Genomic DNA, 16,082 nt, shown 5'->3' on the forward strand with positions numbered 1-16,082 from the left:
GCATCTTCTTGGGCATATTTGTGACCTGGAGCCAGCAGAGGGCACTGCATTACCAAATTAGGAGAAGTACAGAAGAAAAGCTCCTGGCAGCCAGCTTCTAACAGGCAAAGAAAATGAGACATGTCAGAGTAAGAACTAGAATCTGAGAAGTCAAAAACACAGATTAGGGACACAAACTACATCAGCAGTGCCATGGGCTCCAAGCTGATGAACCTGGGAGCATCACATATGCTAGTCCCTAATCTGTCAGCACATCTCTGAACCATACCTCAGTCAAGAAGAATTTCTGCACGTCACAGTTCATGCCACAGATGATGGGCACATCTGCACAGGCACTGGGCCTGAAGTCTATTCCAGCCCTGCCAGTGAATGAGTTTTCAAGGTGCAAGGTCCTCCTCACTCCTGCTTCCTTCAGATATGTCAGTGCTGGGCTGCCCATTGTGAGAAATGCCCATTATTCTCCCAACTACTTCCCTATCTCAAAACCCCAACAAAACATCTGATCCTTGTATGTAGCAGCAGGAAAGTCATTCTGACAACACAGGGCCATCTCAAAGCAGAAACTAACAATTTCCAATCTTTTGCTCCCCACTAATTTCCATGGAGAAGAAACCAAGCCAGGAGACATTAAAAGAACACAACATCTCAACCTCAGAAAGGCCGTTTCTCCACATATTCACTTCTGGTTTAATTTGAGTTGTCAGGAAATGTTAAAAAGTAAAAAGAAAAAAACCTCATCTCTCACTTTTCTCCACATCATCTGCTCTGTGGGATGCTAGCCATCAGGTGTTTCTGGACTCAAAGAAATGCCTCAATGGCTAAGCAAGCTGCTATCCCCCAGGCTCTCACACCAGAGAGTGAAAGGTTTCCACCTTCTCTCTGTACAGTTGGTGGAATGAGTTTGCCAGGATGTGGAAAGGGGCTTCAACGTTCTCCATCTCCTTCTGTAATGAGAGAAGAGAGGTTATAAACATGGAGGGAGGAAGCACTGAACTATTTCTGCTCTAAATGCTCAAAAGCCCCCCTCCCAATTTACAGGATTGTAACAGAGTCCCCAAAAGAGAAGAGACAAACTTCCACAGATGGATATAGGAGAAGACACTCACCACTGATGTCTCACAGTATTGCAGGCCATGGATCTCAGCCCATTCCTGTGCCCGTTTCTGCTCCACAACTCGTCGACCAATCAGGTCTGCTTTATTCCCCACTAAGACGCCTATAAAAACGTGAAACAAAGGAAAACAAAAAATTACTCTCAATATATACTGAAAAACCTGATGGGTGAGTCAGAAAATGGGAGGAAAAAAACTGGATTGCGAGGGAGTGCTTAGAGATGGCATCAGAGAGGACAGACAGGGAATCACTTAGAATAGGCAGTTCCCTGTCTGTCTTATTCTCAGACCACGTTAGTTGGAAGAAGCCATCATGCTTGGCTTGGATTTAAGATCACATTTTATGTCGCATCTGAGTGGAAAAGAGATAATGCCACAAAACAAGAATCAATGCAAAGAATCTCTCCATCTCCTACCTGGAAGGTACATTCCAGATGTCCATGCCCTCAGCCTCTCCAGCCATTTGGCACAGCTGTTGAAAGACTGTTCATTGGTGACATCAAACACAATACACAGGGCATTGGGCTGCTCCCACTGTACATCAAGAGAGATATACTGTCGGCTCTAATGAAACTGGTGTGGTCAACGGCCAATACAATCCCAGAGAAGTGTCTGTATGGGACATACACTCCAGGAGAGAAATAAAACAAGTGCTATAAGGGGACCTCACACTCAATTACCTGACCCCAGGCACCAAAAGCAGATGATACAATGAAAAGGTCCCTGATATTGAGGGGACAGGGACACACTTGCTGGAGTGTTAGAAGTCAAAGATTGCGCTATGTCCTGGCAGAAGGCAGAGTCTCTGTGGAACAGAAACACCAGGCTGAAGGCAAAAATCTAATATTCTAGAACTGGCAAACTGGAAGTTTCTCTAAAAGCTTCAACCAAACAACCAAACAAACCCCCAAAACATTCACACAGCTATTTCAGTTTAGTAATCCCATTTCTTTTTTAAAAACAAAGAAGCTTCCTCGGGATACCGTCTCCCTTCCTTTGGAAAAGATTCCCTATAGTATTCTGACAAGCTTTAGAAAACAAAGGAACGGGGACCATAGGTAGCCAAGAGGTAGTTCCACTCCTCCCACTCAGACCAAGGCTTGCTAAATCTGCCAGACTGGGTAGCTCAGATCCTTTTCACAGCAAAAGGTGCAGAAGACTCTTATGTGATACTTGCCAGTTTTTCCACCATCTCAGAAAACAGTTCTTTGCCCGCAGAGTCAAAAAGGAAGAGTTCCTGAAAACAGAAAGTTTTTTGGTGGCAGACCATGAAAAGGCTCTGGGGCTACAGGGGATCACAAAGACAATATGAGTCAGCAGTGTGATATAGTTCAAAAAAGCCTAAGAGCACTCTGGCATGCACTAACAGGAATGTTGTAGATAAGACATAGGAGGCAGCTGTCCCATTCTGCTTAGCACTGTGAGGCCTCAGCTAACAGTGTCCAGAGAAGAGCAACAAAGATGATAACAGGTTTAGAACACCTGACTATGAGGAAAGGTTTAAGAAACTGAGCATGTTTAGTCTTGAGAAAAGACTGAGTGGGATGGGGAGACCTAATAACAGTCTTCAAATATATTAAAGATTGTTATAAAGAGGATGGTGATCAATTGTTCTCCATGTCTGCTAACGGTGGAATTAGTCTACAGCAAAGGAGATTGAGGTTAGATATTAGGAAAAATTTTCTAACTACAAGATATTTAAGCACTGGAACAAATTCCCAAGGGAGATTATGGAATCCTCTCCATCAGAGGTTTTTTGAACAGGTTGGACAAACACCTGCCAGAAATAGTCTAGATTACATGGTCCTACCACTGTGCAGGGGTCTGAAATTTATAATGTTCTGAGGTCCCCTCCAACCCTATATTTTTAAGATTCAATACGGGGGAGGGTTTGAGTGAGGTATATGCCAGAAGCTATTAAACTTGCTTCTTGTTCAACCACAGCAAAATAGCCTCATGCCTAAGTGGCTAAGTCCATGACCTACACAATGCACCTATCCCAGAGGGTAAGTGAAACCACTAGCTGGATTTCCTACATAAACAGTGAAATCGTCTACCCTGCAGTGCACCAGGCCTGATCTCTGCTCTGAGCATCAACTAGATCTGTGGAACAAGAGACTGGGACGCTAACCTTAGTATACCTCTACCTTAATGGTAGTGCCGAGCATTACCATAAAGGAGTTTGCACAGGGCCTGAACTCTGCTGTTCTAGGGAATGGGAATTATGCCTGAGTATCCTACAGGGCCCTAACTAGATTGGTAAGAGCTTCAGTTTAAAAGGTTATCTTGCAGTTGCATATGTAAACATTTTTATTTTAAAAATAAGTGATAACTGTAAAAATCAGCTATTATCAGCATTCCCTGCTAGCTGGGCATTTGTGTAGTCATTCAAGAGAAACTCTGATGCCACCCAGCCAATTAGCAGAGTGCCCACAGCTAGATTTTATGTTTCTTTTTGTGGTGCATGTGCACATACCTCAGTGAACATAAAAATTTATTCCAGACATGGATTGAAAATATCCACATATCAGTGGAAAAGATTAGGAGGAACACTGGCGACTGCACACAACTATTTTTTATTATTTGTATTATCTTAGTGCATTATTAGTGCATCTGGTTTCCTAATGCAACTTAATAGTAAAGCTCTGGTGAGTCTATCCAAGGGAATGTGACATATCAGACATTCATATAATAGTTGAGTTTAGTGCATTGAAGGGCTCTTTCTGTCCCCTATCTGTGACACAGCATGGCTCACCACACTATCGCTCGTCTCTGGAACAGATACAGTCTTCACCAACAGTTCCACACCCGTTGTCTGTCAAGCAGAATCAAGAAAACACTAATCAGCAGGGCTTGTAGAGGTTCACTTACATACTGTGCTCTAGGGTACAGCAATTCTCTTAGATCACCAGAATCCTATCAAACAGATTGTGGAGAACCATCTTCACAGTCACTATTCCTAACATCTTAATGGCAAACTTTCTTACATGTTGTTTATGGTGTTGTTTTAGCTGAACCAATCCCAGGATATTGGAGAAGATGGATGAGGTAATATCTTCTCTTGGACCAACTTCTGTTGGTGAGAGAAACAAGCTTTCAAGTTTACACAGAGGTCTTCTTCAGGGCCCTGTCTCTCTAAATTTTGTTACAGTCAATGATGCTCTCAATCCCTAGACTTGCTCACATGGGGAGAGGTGATGGAAAAGAACCAGCCTTTAGAGATTTGCTCACATACCAGATTATTAGTTGACAACTTTGGATCTAGGACTGGGTCAAGACTCACCGGTTCCTCGTTGCTTGGTTGCTCCACAGCACCCTCCTGAATTACACTGACCACGTGATCCTTCACAGGTGCTATGTTTCAGCTGACACACAGGATTCAGAGGTCCTCTTTTTATGTCTCTTCCACTCTCTATTTTACTTGCTCTCTCCCCCCTCCCCCAGTCCCTTTTTCTTTCTGTCTCTTCTATTTCTTCAGTTTTCCTTTTGGTCTGTAGTTTATATGACAGAAATTATTTTTCATCATGCTTCTGTACATCCATCACCATTAATCTTTTTCATATGGAAGGGCTGCAAACTGCATCCTCTTCCTCTTGGAATGGTTTCTTTAGATCCCATTAGGCTGGTGTCATGAAGCACATCTTCATATTTGTACAGTGAACAGCACACATTTCACTCTCAGATAGTCTATTTGGAGAAAGCAGTTTTCTCCTGCAGCAAATCCCTTTCACTTGGAGTTCCATGAAAATGGGCAATTGTCTAAGACCACACAAGCTTATTAAGATTCTGACGCAGAAGGAAACTGTCACCATTATCTTATTCTAAGCTTTGAAGTCAGCTCCCTATGTACATAGAAACCTACTAGGATGCCAGTCAGCTTCTCTTTATAGCTTGGTATATGTAAGTATTTTGACAGAAAACCCTACTAGACACACACTCTAATGCATCAGTGAAAAGCCCCGTCCACAGCTAAAACTGCCCTCAATAATTCATCCTGTCCTGGAGTTTCCTGTTTTTCACTCATGGATTTTTAGAGAAGTAACCCGATAGCAGAGTGAGCCCGGTGTCCTTCGTCAGTCCCCTTCCTGGACATATGTTCGCACAGAGCTTACCAATGTGTAGTTTTTCGGGAAATGAGCTCCATCACTGCAGAACATCTGGGCCAGGGCACTCTTCCCCACTGTTGAGTCACCTGTATAACCAAAGGACGTGACAAACCAAGGTGAAACTATTGCATTTCTCCTGCACTTAACCTCATTTCTATCAAAGCTGAGAGCTTTTTATTTGCAGTTATAATTTTACTTATAGCAGTCACTATAGTTAAAAAAGTAAAAAAAAAATAGGACAATTGTTTAAGTGGTAAAACGAGTGTTGCTCTTGCATGTGCAGGGCTGGCTTTAGGTGTCTACGATATCCATAGCCCAGAGGAACCCTAAACATCACACCAGACTTATCATTTATTCTGAAATTCACAGGTCAGCCTTTTGTTCCTTCTAGCATGGACAAGTAAAGATTCACAAACTTATTCTGGTACTCAGGCATATTTCAACATGAAGAAAAAACTGGAATAGAAGGGAAAGAGGGCTGGATATGGGATTATCCTCTCCCAAGATTACAGATCTCCCCAAATCCAAGTGTGTTTGTGCTGGGGAAAGATCAGGCCATTCATGCTGCCGGGATATTGTAATATGCTGATAGAGTTTGCTTAGGAACACTCCCACAATTAGCAGGTGTTATTTGCTGGTCGATATGAGACAACTCCTTATACAGGTGACTTGTTTAGCTCCATCCTGGACATACAGGAAGTGAGAAAGGGCCTCCTGTTTCACCCCCATACAGTAGCAAAGCCTGGTGCAGGGAAAATAGGGAGGTGGCTTGAGCCTCCCCTATTCTGGGGCTGCTAGGGGCTGCTTTGTCCCAGAGTATAGGTTATCCCACAGGGCTGCTCTAGTTTAGCTCCTGCTACATTAATTCCTATGGACCATTGCAGTGAGACAGAATTGCCATGTCTTAAGAATCCACAGGCCACTCCCTGAAAAATGCTTCACATCGGGGTCTCTTGTGAAGCTGATACAAAACTTCCCTCATGTTCCCAGTGGAGTTATGCATAATTTCCATCTCCTTTGTGCTGGCCTGCCTGAAGCAAAGGGTCAATCAGTCAGGGATTAATTCCTCACAAACTATTTAGGTTGAACGGTTCATAAGAAGGGATCCTAGGAAGCAATCAAACCAACAGTTCATATTTTGTGTTGAGTCACTTTGTTAATACATATCAGAAAGGTAGCCATGTTAATCTGTATCTTTGAGAACAACAAGAAGTCCTGTGGCACCTTATAGACTAACATATTTTGGAGCATAAGCTTTAGTGGGCAAAGACACGCTTCAAGATGACCGCAGGAAGGGAGTAAGTTTTGACCCTACCATAGAACATTATGTTTCAAGGCAGAGAGGGAAAGCTACATATGCATCTAGAGCAGGAAGACTGATCTGGATAGTGACATTTGCTGACAAAATCACAGGCCAAACTGAGGGCTGCTGTAAATATGCTGAACAGCAGAAGCTGAAAGCCTATGTTACAGCATGGGTATAATCTGTAAAATCAAGCATCTAAAAAAGAAAACAACAGAAAATAGGGGCTCATTTCATGAGCTGTGTTGCAACAAGCAATAGTGCTGTTTGTACAGGTTCCACGAAGCGTGTGTACACAGCAGCTCCACCTCCTTGTTACACAAATAGCTGTTCTTCCAACCTTCTCTGATCATCTGTCACTGAACCCTTCAACTCCAACATTCCACATGGTTCTCACAGGGACCAGTGCTGATTGAACCTGGGGACATTCTGAACAGCTCTCAGTCATTCCTACAGCCAATTTCTTTGCTACACATTGGCTACGTCTACATGTGCACACTACACCATCTACACGTCCTCCAGGGCTGGCAACGTCGACGTTCAACTCCGACGTTGGGCAGCACCACATCGAAATAGGCGCTGCGAGGGAACGTCTACACGCCAAAGTAGCACACATCGAAATAAGGGTGCCAGGAACAGCTGCAGATAGGGTCACAGGGCGGACTCAACAGCAAGCCACTCCCTTAAAGGGCCCCTCCCAGACACAGTTGCACTAAACAACACAAGATCCACAGAGCCGACAACTGGCTGCAGACCCTGTGCATGCAGCATGGATCCTCAGCTGCCGCAGCAGCAGCCAGAAGCCCTGGGCTAAGGGCTGCTGCACACGGTGACCATAGAGCCCCGCAGGGGCTGGAGAGAGAGCGTCTCTCAACCCCTCAGCTGATGGCCGCCATGGCGGACCCTGCTATTTCGATGTTGCGGGACGCGGATCGTCTACACGTGCCCTACTTCGACATTCAACTTCGAAGTAGGGCGCTATTCCCATCCCCTCATGGGGTTAGCGACTTTGATGTCTCGCCGCCTAACGTCGATTTCAACTTCGAAATAGAGCCCAACACGTGTAGCCGTGACGGGCGCTATTTCGAAGTTGGCGCCGCTACTTCGAAGTAGCATGCACATGTAGACGCGGCCATTAGCTGAGCAGACATTTTAGGCTTCAGAGTCACTGTCTTGAAATCCTGTAATACAGATAGCTTTACAGGTTTACCCTAAAGCTGAATTCGGTCCACAACATGATTGTTGCAATGTGCTGCTTCGTCATCTAGTTCACTTCAGAAATACTTCTTAAGAAGGTAGTACATGAACCAATAAAGTTTGGGAGTTGTTGACTTAGCTCAGCCTGGACAAATTCAGGCTTGCTCCCTACAGTATGTTTTCTAGTGTTTTGACTAGTCTATTGTTTCCCTGGGGAGACTATTGCATAATTTAACATACTATTACCTCCATGTTTCATGATACATTTTTGCTGTTTTCTTTCCATCTGATTGTCCCATTGGTGAGACAAGATAGGTGGTAATATATTTTATTGTACTAGCTCCCACTGGTGAGACATAAGCGTTCAAGCTAATACAGAGACCTTCTTTGGTATCTGAAGAACTCGGGGTATGCATGAAAGCTTGTCTCTCTCACCCTGGGCATAGCTGACACAGGTTTTGGGAAAAATTAAGCCTGAACTTAATGTAACTGGAAAAGTAAGCTAGGTACATTGATTTGTTGCTCTGCCCTTTGAGTACTAATTCTATTTCATATATTGAAACAGGATTATTGGGTCATTTAGCAGTGGTGCAGGGAAAATAAATTGTTTTGTGGGGGTAGGAAAGGAACAGAAGTGTTCCAATAAAATATTACCTCACCTATCTTGTCTTGCTAACAGCCTGGGATCAACACTGCTGTAACACTACTGCATGCCTCATTTGTGATGTTCTCTTCCCTTGACCCATTCTTTCCCTGCATTTCAATCCATCATTTTAATTTTTATTACAGCAATTTAACGTTGCCTGCCTATCTTTCTACCATCGCTCATTGTACTATTCCTAATGCTAGTAATTCTATCGCCCTCCAATACCATCCCCATTTCTCAAAAAGAGTACTGCTTATACCTTCTTTAAATACATTCATTTCACCTTAACTACTTCCCTAACCTTCATCTTCCCATTTTTCTCAACAATAGCTCAACACAACAATAGTCTTGCCTGTAAATCTTCCCTGGAAATAACAAAGGAATCATTGTCCACTGTATAATTAGCGATCTTCTTTCTGCTAATGAAGACTTTTCTAATTCTCTTTGACCTCAGTGCAACACAACAATATGAACCTTTCTCTCTCCCAAACGAGTAGGTTCTCCTGAGTTTCTTGTTCTTCCTCTGATGTTTTTGCTCCTAATTGCATTCCCTCCCAGCTCCCTTAACTTGTTGTGGCTCCTCTTCATCCTGAAGACCCCTCCCCTTTGGAGATTACAGAATACAACAAGGTAGTGAGAATATTTAATTTCATCTAACTACTTTCATAATGAGTGTAGTTTGTGGAAGTATAGGGGACATCACACATGGAATTTGGTCCCTGCCAGACGCATGATTTTCCTAGCTGGAGCTACCCCTCCCCCAAACACAGAAGTGGAACTATACCTATGCCTTTCAGTTACCTTATTTCTACATCTGATGCCTTCCTATTCTTATACTTGATGACACTCAACCGTACATACTTCACGACACCTCCACAGTGTCTTGGCCAAACATGCAGCAAGAAGAGCCTCCTCAGACACATCTGCCTATCTCTTATTTTCACACTTGACTAACACCTTACTTCTCCCACCCCCTTTGATTATTCCAAGATTACAAACCTTCCTCCTGACATTTTTTTCCTTTAGCAAAAATGGGAATAATCCAGCCTATTTCATGAAACTGGTCTTGGCACCCTACTCTGCTTCTCTTGCCCTTCCATTATTGTGAAGAGAGTTTTCTCTTCGATCTTGTATCTTTCAATTGGCTTGCCATCGGATTTTATATCTCATCTGAAAATATATCTTCCTCATGTGTTCCTCCCAGTTTGTTACCTTCAGCTTTTTATACAACTGTATTTAACGACAGTCTCACCAGAGTACAATGGGTATGAAGCAGAGGTGCCTGTGCTCTAATTTAGATGACTCCATGGGAGCTCTAGGACCGATGTACTCACGGACAGTCTGCCACTCCATCAGCTGTTTCATGGCATGCCGGAGACACCGGAGGTGGGTAACATGTGCTCAGAGGAGGGGGAAAGAACATGTCAGGAAAAGTGGGCAGTGTGAAACAGGGGTGGAACTTTGGTGGGGGTGGAAAGGGGGCAGAGTCTTAGGCAGAGCAGGGGTCAAGCAACACCACCCTCTGACCCCTCACAAACATGAGAAAGTTGGATAGTAACAGAGAGGGAGCCATGCTAGTCTATATACTATCAAAACAAAAAAGCAGTCAACTTTGATTACTGTTTTTGGTTCTCTACGCCTTAAATATTGAGTCTGTTCAGGTATGGCTATGGTCTGAAGCAGTGGGTCTGTCCCACAAAAGCTCACCTAATAAATTATTTTGTTAGTTTTTAAAGTGCTACTTGACTGCTTTTTTGTTTTGATGAGAAAGTTGGTGCCTCTGGAATGATGGCTGCTATACAAAATGAAGCAGCACTGTTGAGAGGCACTCTGATCTAGTTGACAGAGCACTTCAGGGAATCAAGCAACTGAGGCTCTATCCAGTGGTCTAAAAGGTTGGAGAATTTTGGGGCATTATTCAGCCCCCTGGCTCACCCATTACTTTGGTTCAGGTGGCACACCCAGCCTCAAAGGCACTTAATTTGTAAAGAAAAAGGTGCTGGGGCCAGGGTTGCCAACTGTCAGTAAATTTATGGACAATCTGTAAAAAATTAGCCAAAATTGGAGGTATCCATAAAGTCCGTAAAAAAATTTAAGTGCCCATAAATTTCACAAAAGTGCAATAAAATTTCAAAAAACAGCAATTATTCTCTAGCAATTAAATTTCTTCTGTGCTGCTTCAGCCATTTTACCACGGAGAGGCGGAAATTGGACATTTCAGTTGTTCATTTAGCTCAATGGCTGAAATGACATGATGCGTATCACCTGACCCACATGATGTTATCATCTACTTTATCCCGCCGAGTTAGAAGCAGCACGAATAACTACATGAAAATGCGTTAAATAGCATATTGTTCTTGTCATGTATGAATGACTATGATTACCTGTCACTTTTGGCCATTTATGTGGTCTTAATATAGTATAAAAATGACGTCCGTAAAAAACCCAAAAAAATCGGCCTGTCCGTAAATTTTCCCCGTATATGACATTTCTGGGGTTGGCAACCCTGGCTGGCGCTCAAGCAACTATTGCACTTTACAGCTAGCGAGCCCCTTGGTGCTGGGAAGGCTCTGCATGGAGGTGGGCCCGAACTGAGCCCTGAACTCGAGATGGCAAGCTCACCTGCGAGGATGCACTTGGCGGCTAGTTTCACCATGGTCCACGGTGCTGCCAGAGGGGCCTGGCACTGTTGTGGTGGCGGGGATGGCTGCAGCCCTGCCCGAGAGGACGGACCGCGGCGGGGGGGAGCCTTACAGGTCCCCAAAAGGCTAAGCAGGGGCGAAGGGAGGAAGGGGCGCAGAAGGGGGGGAGCAGGTGAGGGTCGGTCCGGGGACGGGGGGGAGGGGCGCAGCGGGAAGAAGCCAGGCCCCGGAGGAGGCGAGGGGCAGGAGGCGGGTAATGGCCGACGAGCGGGGGAGACACGGAAGGGGAGATCGGCCCCCACGCGCTCTTCAAACTCGGCCCACAACAAATGTTCCCCAACCCGACCACCACAGTTTTCCTAGCAACCTCCCAGCCCCGCCCCCCAGCTGTGACACGCGATTGGCTGGCGGTGCCGCCCATCCACCGACTGCTGGGGCGGCTGTTGAACCCACTTTCCTCTGGGCTCCGCCTTTGGGGAGACTTTGATACTCTGAGGCCATTGGTTCAGCAACGTGCGGGTTAGTGGTGCGATTAGCTGTCAATCGAGGGGAACGCCCCGCCCATAGCGAGCGAAGGAGCGGCCGAAACGGCGACAGGCGATGAAGTCATAAGCTCAGCAATTCTGGCCCGGTGCGCCTGCGCACGGGCTGTTTCTGCTTAGCGACTAATGACATTAACAATGCCCTATTTTTAATTGGACAGACCACGGTGGGTCGTACTATCTAGCTGGACTTACTTCCTAAAGCGGGTTTGGAAAAAGTGGGTGGACCAGAAGGCAGTGGCTTGCCAGTGTGTGGCTCTAGTTCCTCACAGAGTTCTGGGGGATAGAACATGGGTGGGAAAATGACTTTGACTGCCCAAGCCTTTCGGTTCATAATAGGCTCTTCCAGGCAGCTCATGCTCTACATGTGGAGTGATGCAAGTTTTCCGCGCGTGCGCACGACCCTATTCCCACGAACAACAAGTCTTGTGGTAATTTACAGACTAACAGATATTTTGGAGCATAAGCTTTCGTGGGCAAAGACCCACCTCGTCAGATGCATGAGTGAGGGGGGTGGTGGTTTCAGAGGGGTATTTAAAGAGTGGGGTCCCAGTAAGAGGGAGGGCCAGCGCTGACAAGGTCTATTCAGCAAGGTGGAAATGGCCCAGTATCAACAGCACTTATCAAAAGAGGAAAAAACAAGTCAGATCAGGGTTGGGAGTTGGGGGGATATGAGCCTTTGTCAGAGTCTAATGGGGAGACATTAGCACCCAGAGCAGAGAAACTGCCTTTGTAAACTGCCAGCTACTCCCAGTCTCTGTTTAATCCGTGGTTAATGGAGTCAAATTTGCAAATAAATTGCAGGTCAGAGATTTCTCTTCTCCATTTGATTTTTGAAATTCTTTTGTTTGAGAACTGCTGAAGCAGGTCTTTGCCCATGAAAGCTTATGCTCCAAAATATCTGTTAGTCTATAAGGTGCCACAAGACTTCCTGTTGTTCTTGAAGCTACAGACTAACACGGTTACCTCGCTGATACTTATTCCTGCTAACTTGCTGCTCTCCCTGCTTTGCACGGCTGTGGCTGCACATGCGCTTCTCAGTTTCTTCATCTCGGCCTGGGCTGGATCTGGTCTCTGTGTGTGCCTGCCAATCTCTATTCACTGGAGCCGTGAGAGCGCTCTGCAAATCACCTGGCTGGGGAGCGTTAGTGTCCCACCCTGTGGGTAGTTGGGATTGGATTAAGGTTAAAAGGGGCCTCTGGCTAATGAGGGGGAGAAGTCTATGTGTGATTTACATATTACAAAAATGTGACGACATCAAGTAGTTATCTACACACACATGTATTTATGTAACGGTAACACATTTTTATACTCTCACTAGATTCAATTCTTCCAACAGACCAGTTTTTCCTCCTAGCTTTCATCATCATCATCAACAATCATGGGCTCAGCGCCCGTTGGTGTCTAATGCCTCCCTCACTATTTTCTTCCATCTTCCCCTGTCCAGTGCGGAGTGGCTTAGTTTCTGTAGATAAACTCTGCACCAATCTACCATGTAGCTGTAATTTTCTTTCAGTAGCCAGCTCACCCACCCACCCCGATCACAATTGGTGTCATGGACATTGTTTATCGGGGCAATGTGTGAACTGGCATTTCTTAGCATTTAATTGTACTGGCATCAGATTTCATTTGTATTGTTGTTTCATTGTCAGCGCGTTGTCACTCATCTAACCAACCCTCCTCCTCTGTCCAGGCTTGGGACTGGCATGGACATCCTAGAGGCTTCATGGTGGAGTTCTCCGAGCTTTAACTGCAGCAAAGTCATGAAGTTATCATAATTCAAAGATGTGACAGTTTTATTCCCCATGTCGAAGAGGGACAAAACTTTGACCCTTGTCAGAAGGAAAAAGGAACGTTCTCTACTACCATTTGTGATCATTAGTGACAAAATACAACTAGGCATATTAATGGTTAACCAGTGAGCCTCACCTTAAATGAATGACGCTTACCAGTTATGGCTGACTGTTGGAGGCTGGTGGAGCCGTTCGCCCACCCTGGGCAGGAAGCTGATCTAGCCCCATAGGGCCTACTGGTGTGTGTGGGGGGGGGGCATTTCAGCCCCACGGAAGCAGCCCTGGGCTGCCTCTCCTGTTAAATCAGTTAACTGGTTACACTAAACATTTAAGTGGTTAACTAAGTAATCCCGATTTTATTTCCCTAAATTCAACTATAATGTGGTGTCAACATTTGGGAACCATTCTATCATATTGAATTCAGTCATAACTCAGTCCATCCAAATAGACTTGCTTTTGTCATCTTTCTATATCTCAAAGCGATACAAATTGAACAAATTGAAGACATTCTTTAGTTACATCTCTTGAGAGATCATCTGGGAACTTCTGACACAAATGTTTGACAGCTTCACTGATTTTGGAACTTGAAATAATATGTGAAAAATTGTCAGCACACACGGTTTAGCAGTCCTTGCAGCCCCTTTCAATTTCATACTCATCAAAACTATCCCGCATTTGTCGAACAACAGTTCCAAGACTCCTTATTGCTTTACCAGCAGTAGAAGTGTTAATCTGAGTACTTTGCAAGCTTAGACTGCACCGGCTGAATGGCTGAAATATATCATCCTAGACCTCACACAAAATATCAGTTTCCGAAGTTTGTCTTGCAACATTTAGGATCTTTAAGTCTTTTCTTGCTGATAATTTTTGAGATTCATCATCCTGATGCTCTTTAGAGCTTCAAGGGTGTTGCGTATCCCATAACAACTGCAATTACAGCTTCGGCACTTGTAGTCCGCCAAGTCTCTTAGAGTGATTTGGGCACTGGACATCCGTTTGCTAGTGAATCATCCAATGACTGTTGATGCAGAGAAAAAATTGTACCATTCTTGGAGAAATAAAATCTTTTTTTTTTTTTTTTTTTTTGAAAAAAAGAAAGTTTCAACACAACAATTCAGGGCAGTCTGGCCAATAAGGTTGAGGGAATATGCAGTACATAGTACGTAATCAGCCAAAGAATTATGCTCTTTTATCTTTGCCTGCATCTCTTAGAAGGTGAAAAGATGCATCATTTTTGCTTGCCAATATGTTCATTAGGCTTCACATAGTCAGACATTGATTTGGTCAGGTGACAGTTCTGATTTGTGTATTCTCACTTAATAAATTAAAAACTTAGCATGTAGATTCTAGAATTGCTGTGGACCCTTTTCAATCTAATGTACAACGGGACCTTTGAGAAGTCATGTCCCACTTGCTTGGATCATTGGAGGAGGATATTACTGTCACTGGGAAATTGATTGCTGCTTAATAATGGGGTTTCCTTCGAACTGTGATCCAAGGAAAGATCCAGTGCAGAGAGAGCACCCAAGAGTACAGACACTTGAGACCCTCTCCTAAGTGAACAAAGCAAGGCTGGGAGTCAGGCCCCCCAGGAATCCTGGACACAGTCTTGTTGGGTTTATGAGGACTCTGCACACAGGGGGCTGAAAGGGGACCCCTTGAGGTCAGGCATGCTTCTGAGTAAAGGAAGTGGAAATGAGGCCTCCAATTTTTTTACTAGCCCATTTTCCTGGGTTAATCTGTAAGCCAGAAAAGTTCCCCGCAATAGCAGGACTCTTCCCCTGCTTACAGAAAGAGTAAAGCTGTTGGGTGGTGGGGGGGAGAAACAAGTAAAAAAGAGGGTATTCCCCCATTTTCCCAGCAGGCAACATGGAAGATTTGTTGGATTGAGTCCCTGTTCAGCAGCTGGGGAGAAGTGAAGCACTTCTTTGTCTCCATTTCCTCTTTTCTCTCTTTGTTCTCCCCCACCTTATCCATTAAGCTGGATTGGTGAGGGGCAGGCCCTGTCTTGCAAACTGAAAGAGGGAAAGAACACTGTACCCAGCAGCTATAAGAAGCCCTGTTATTTTCACTTGCACAACTCCTCCAGATAGGAAGACATTGTGAATTGTCCCCAGGAAATTGGGATTGGCAATTGTCATATCAATAGACGGACCATGGAGCAGGACGTGGACCACACTTCGTCAGGCTGCAGAATGCATGAATGATACGGCTGATGAGTAAGAGCAGTAATTGCAAAGTAAGGGTTTTAGTTCTGAAGCCTGAATACCATTCTAGATAACCTAGTATCATCCTAGATAATCTTGTGATGGATCGGAGTGGTTGCAAGGAGTCTAATGGGGAGACAAGTTTATAGTAGAGTTCTGGGGACCAGGTCTGTCCCAAGGGAGGGGCAGGGCCTGAGGAACACCCTCCCCCTCCAGTGTCCAAGGTGTGGAGCCCAGGGCAACCCTCCCATGCCACAGGCCACCTTCTCTGCTCTGTCCCCACACTGTCTCCTTACCTTCTTACCTCCTATCTGACCAGCTGGTTCAGGGATTACATGGGGCTGGGTGTGATGGCATTGGTGGCAGGAGCAGGAGCTGCAGCAGGGTGTAGCCGCACCTCAGGCCCTCGCCACACTCACCATGCCAGCTGTGTGAATGGCAGCCTGCTCCGTTGTGCTCTGCCGTGCTGCACTCCCGGCCCTCTGAGCCTTGCTGCCAGGAGGACACAGCACAGTGCATGTGGTGAGTGCAGGG

The 16,082-nt window shown here is 45.0% G+C and overlaps 1 protein-coding gene across 2 annotated transcripts; it reads right to left on the bottom strand.

Annotated features, from left to right (window-relative positions):
• Positions 1–640: 640 nt before the first annotated feature.
• On the bottom strand, positions 641–11,378 carry IFT27 (intraflagellar transport 27). Of its 2 annotated transcripts, none has more exons than XM_074983854.1 (7): positions 10,987–11,378; positions 5,225–5,304; positions 3,868–3,927; positions 2,290–2,349; positions 1,529–1,646; positions 1,107–1,216; positions 641–944 (listed from the first exon to the last, which is right to left on the bottom strand). In XM_074983854.1, exons 1-7 carry the CDS (start codon positions 11,018–11,020, stop codon positions 846–848), a joined length of 561 nt encoding a protein of 186 aa, XP_074839955.1. In that variant the 5' UTR covers positions 11,021–11,378; the 3' UTR covers positions 641–845. The 2 variants fall into 2 exon arrangements, with proteins under 2 accessions (XP_074839955.1, XP_074839956.1); XM_074983855.1 differs by lacking the exon at positions 10,987–11,378 and adding an exon at positions 9,699–9,720.
• Between the last annotated feature and the right edge of the window lie 4,704 nt (positions 11,379–16,082).

Source organism: Carettochelys insculpta, chromosome 1 (genome assembly GCF_033958435.1).
Source record: "Carettochelys insculpta isolate YL-2023 chromosome 1, ASM3395843v1, whole genome shotgun sequence".
Taxonomy (NCBI): domain Eukaryota; kingdom Metazoa; phylum Chordata; order Testudines; family Carettochelyidae; genus Carettochelys; species Carettochelys insculpta.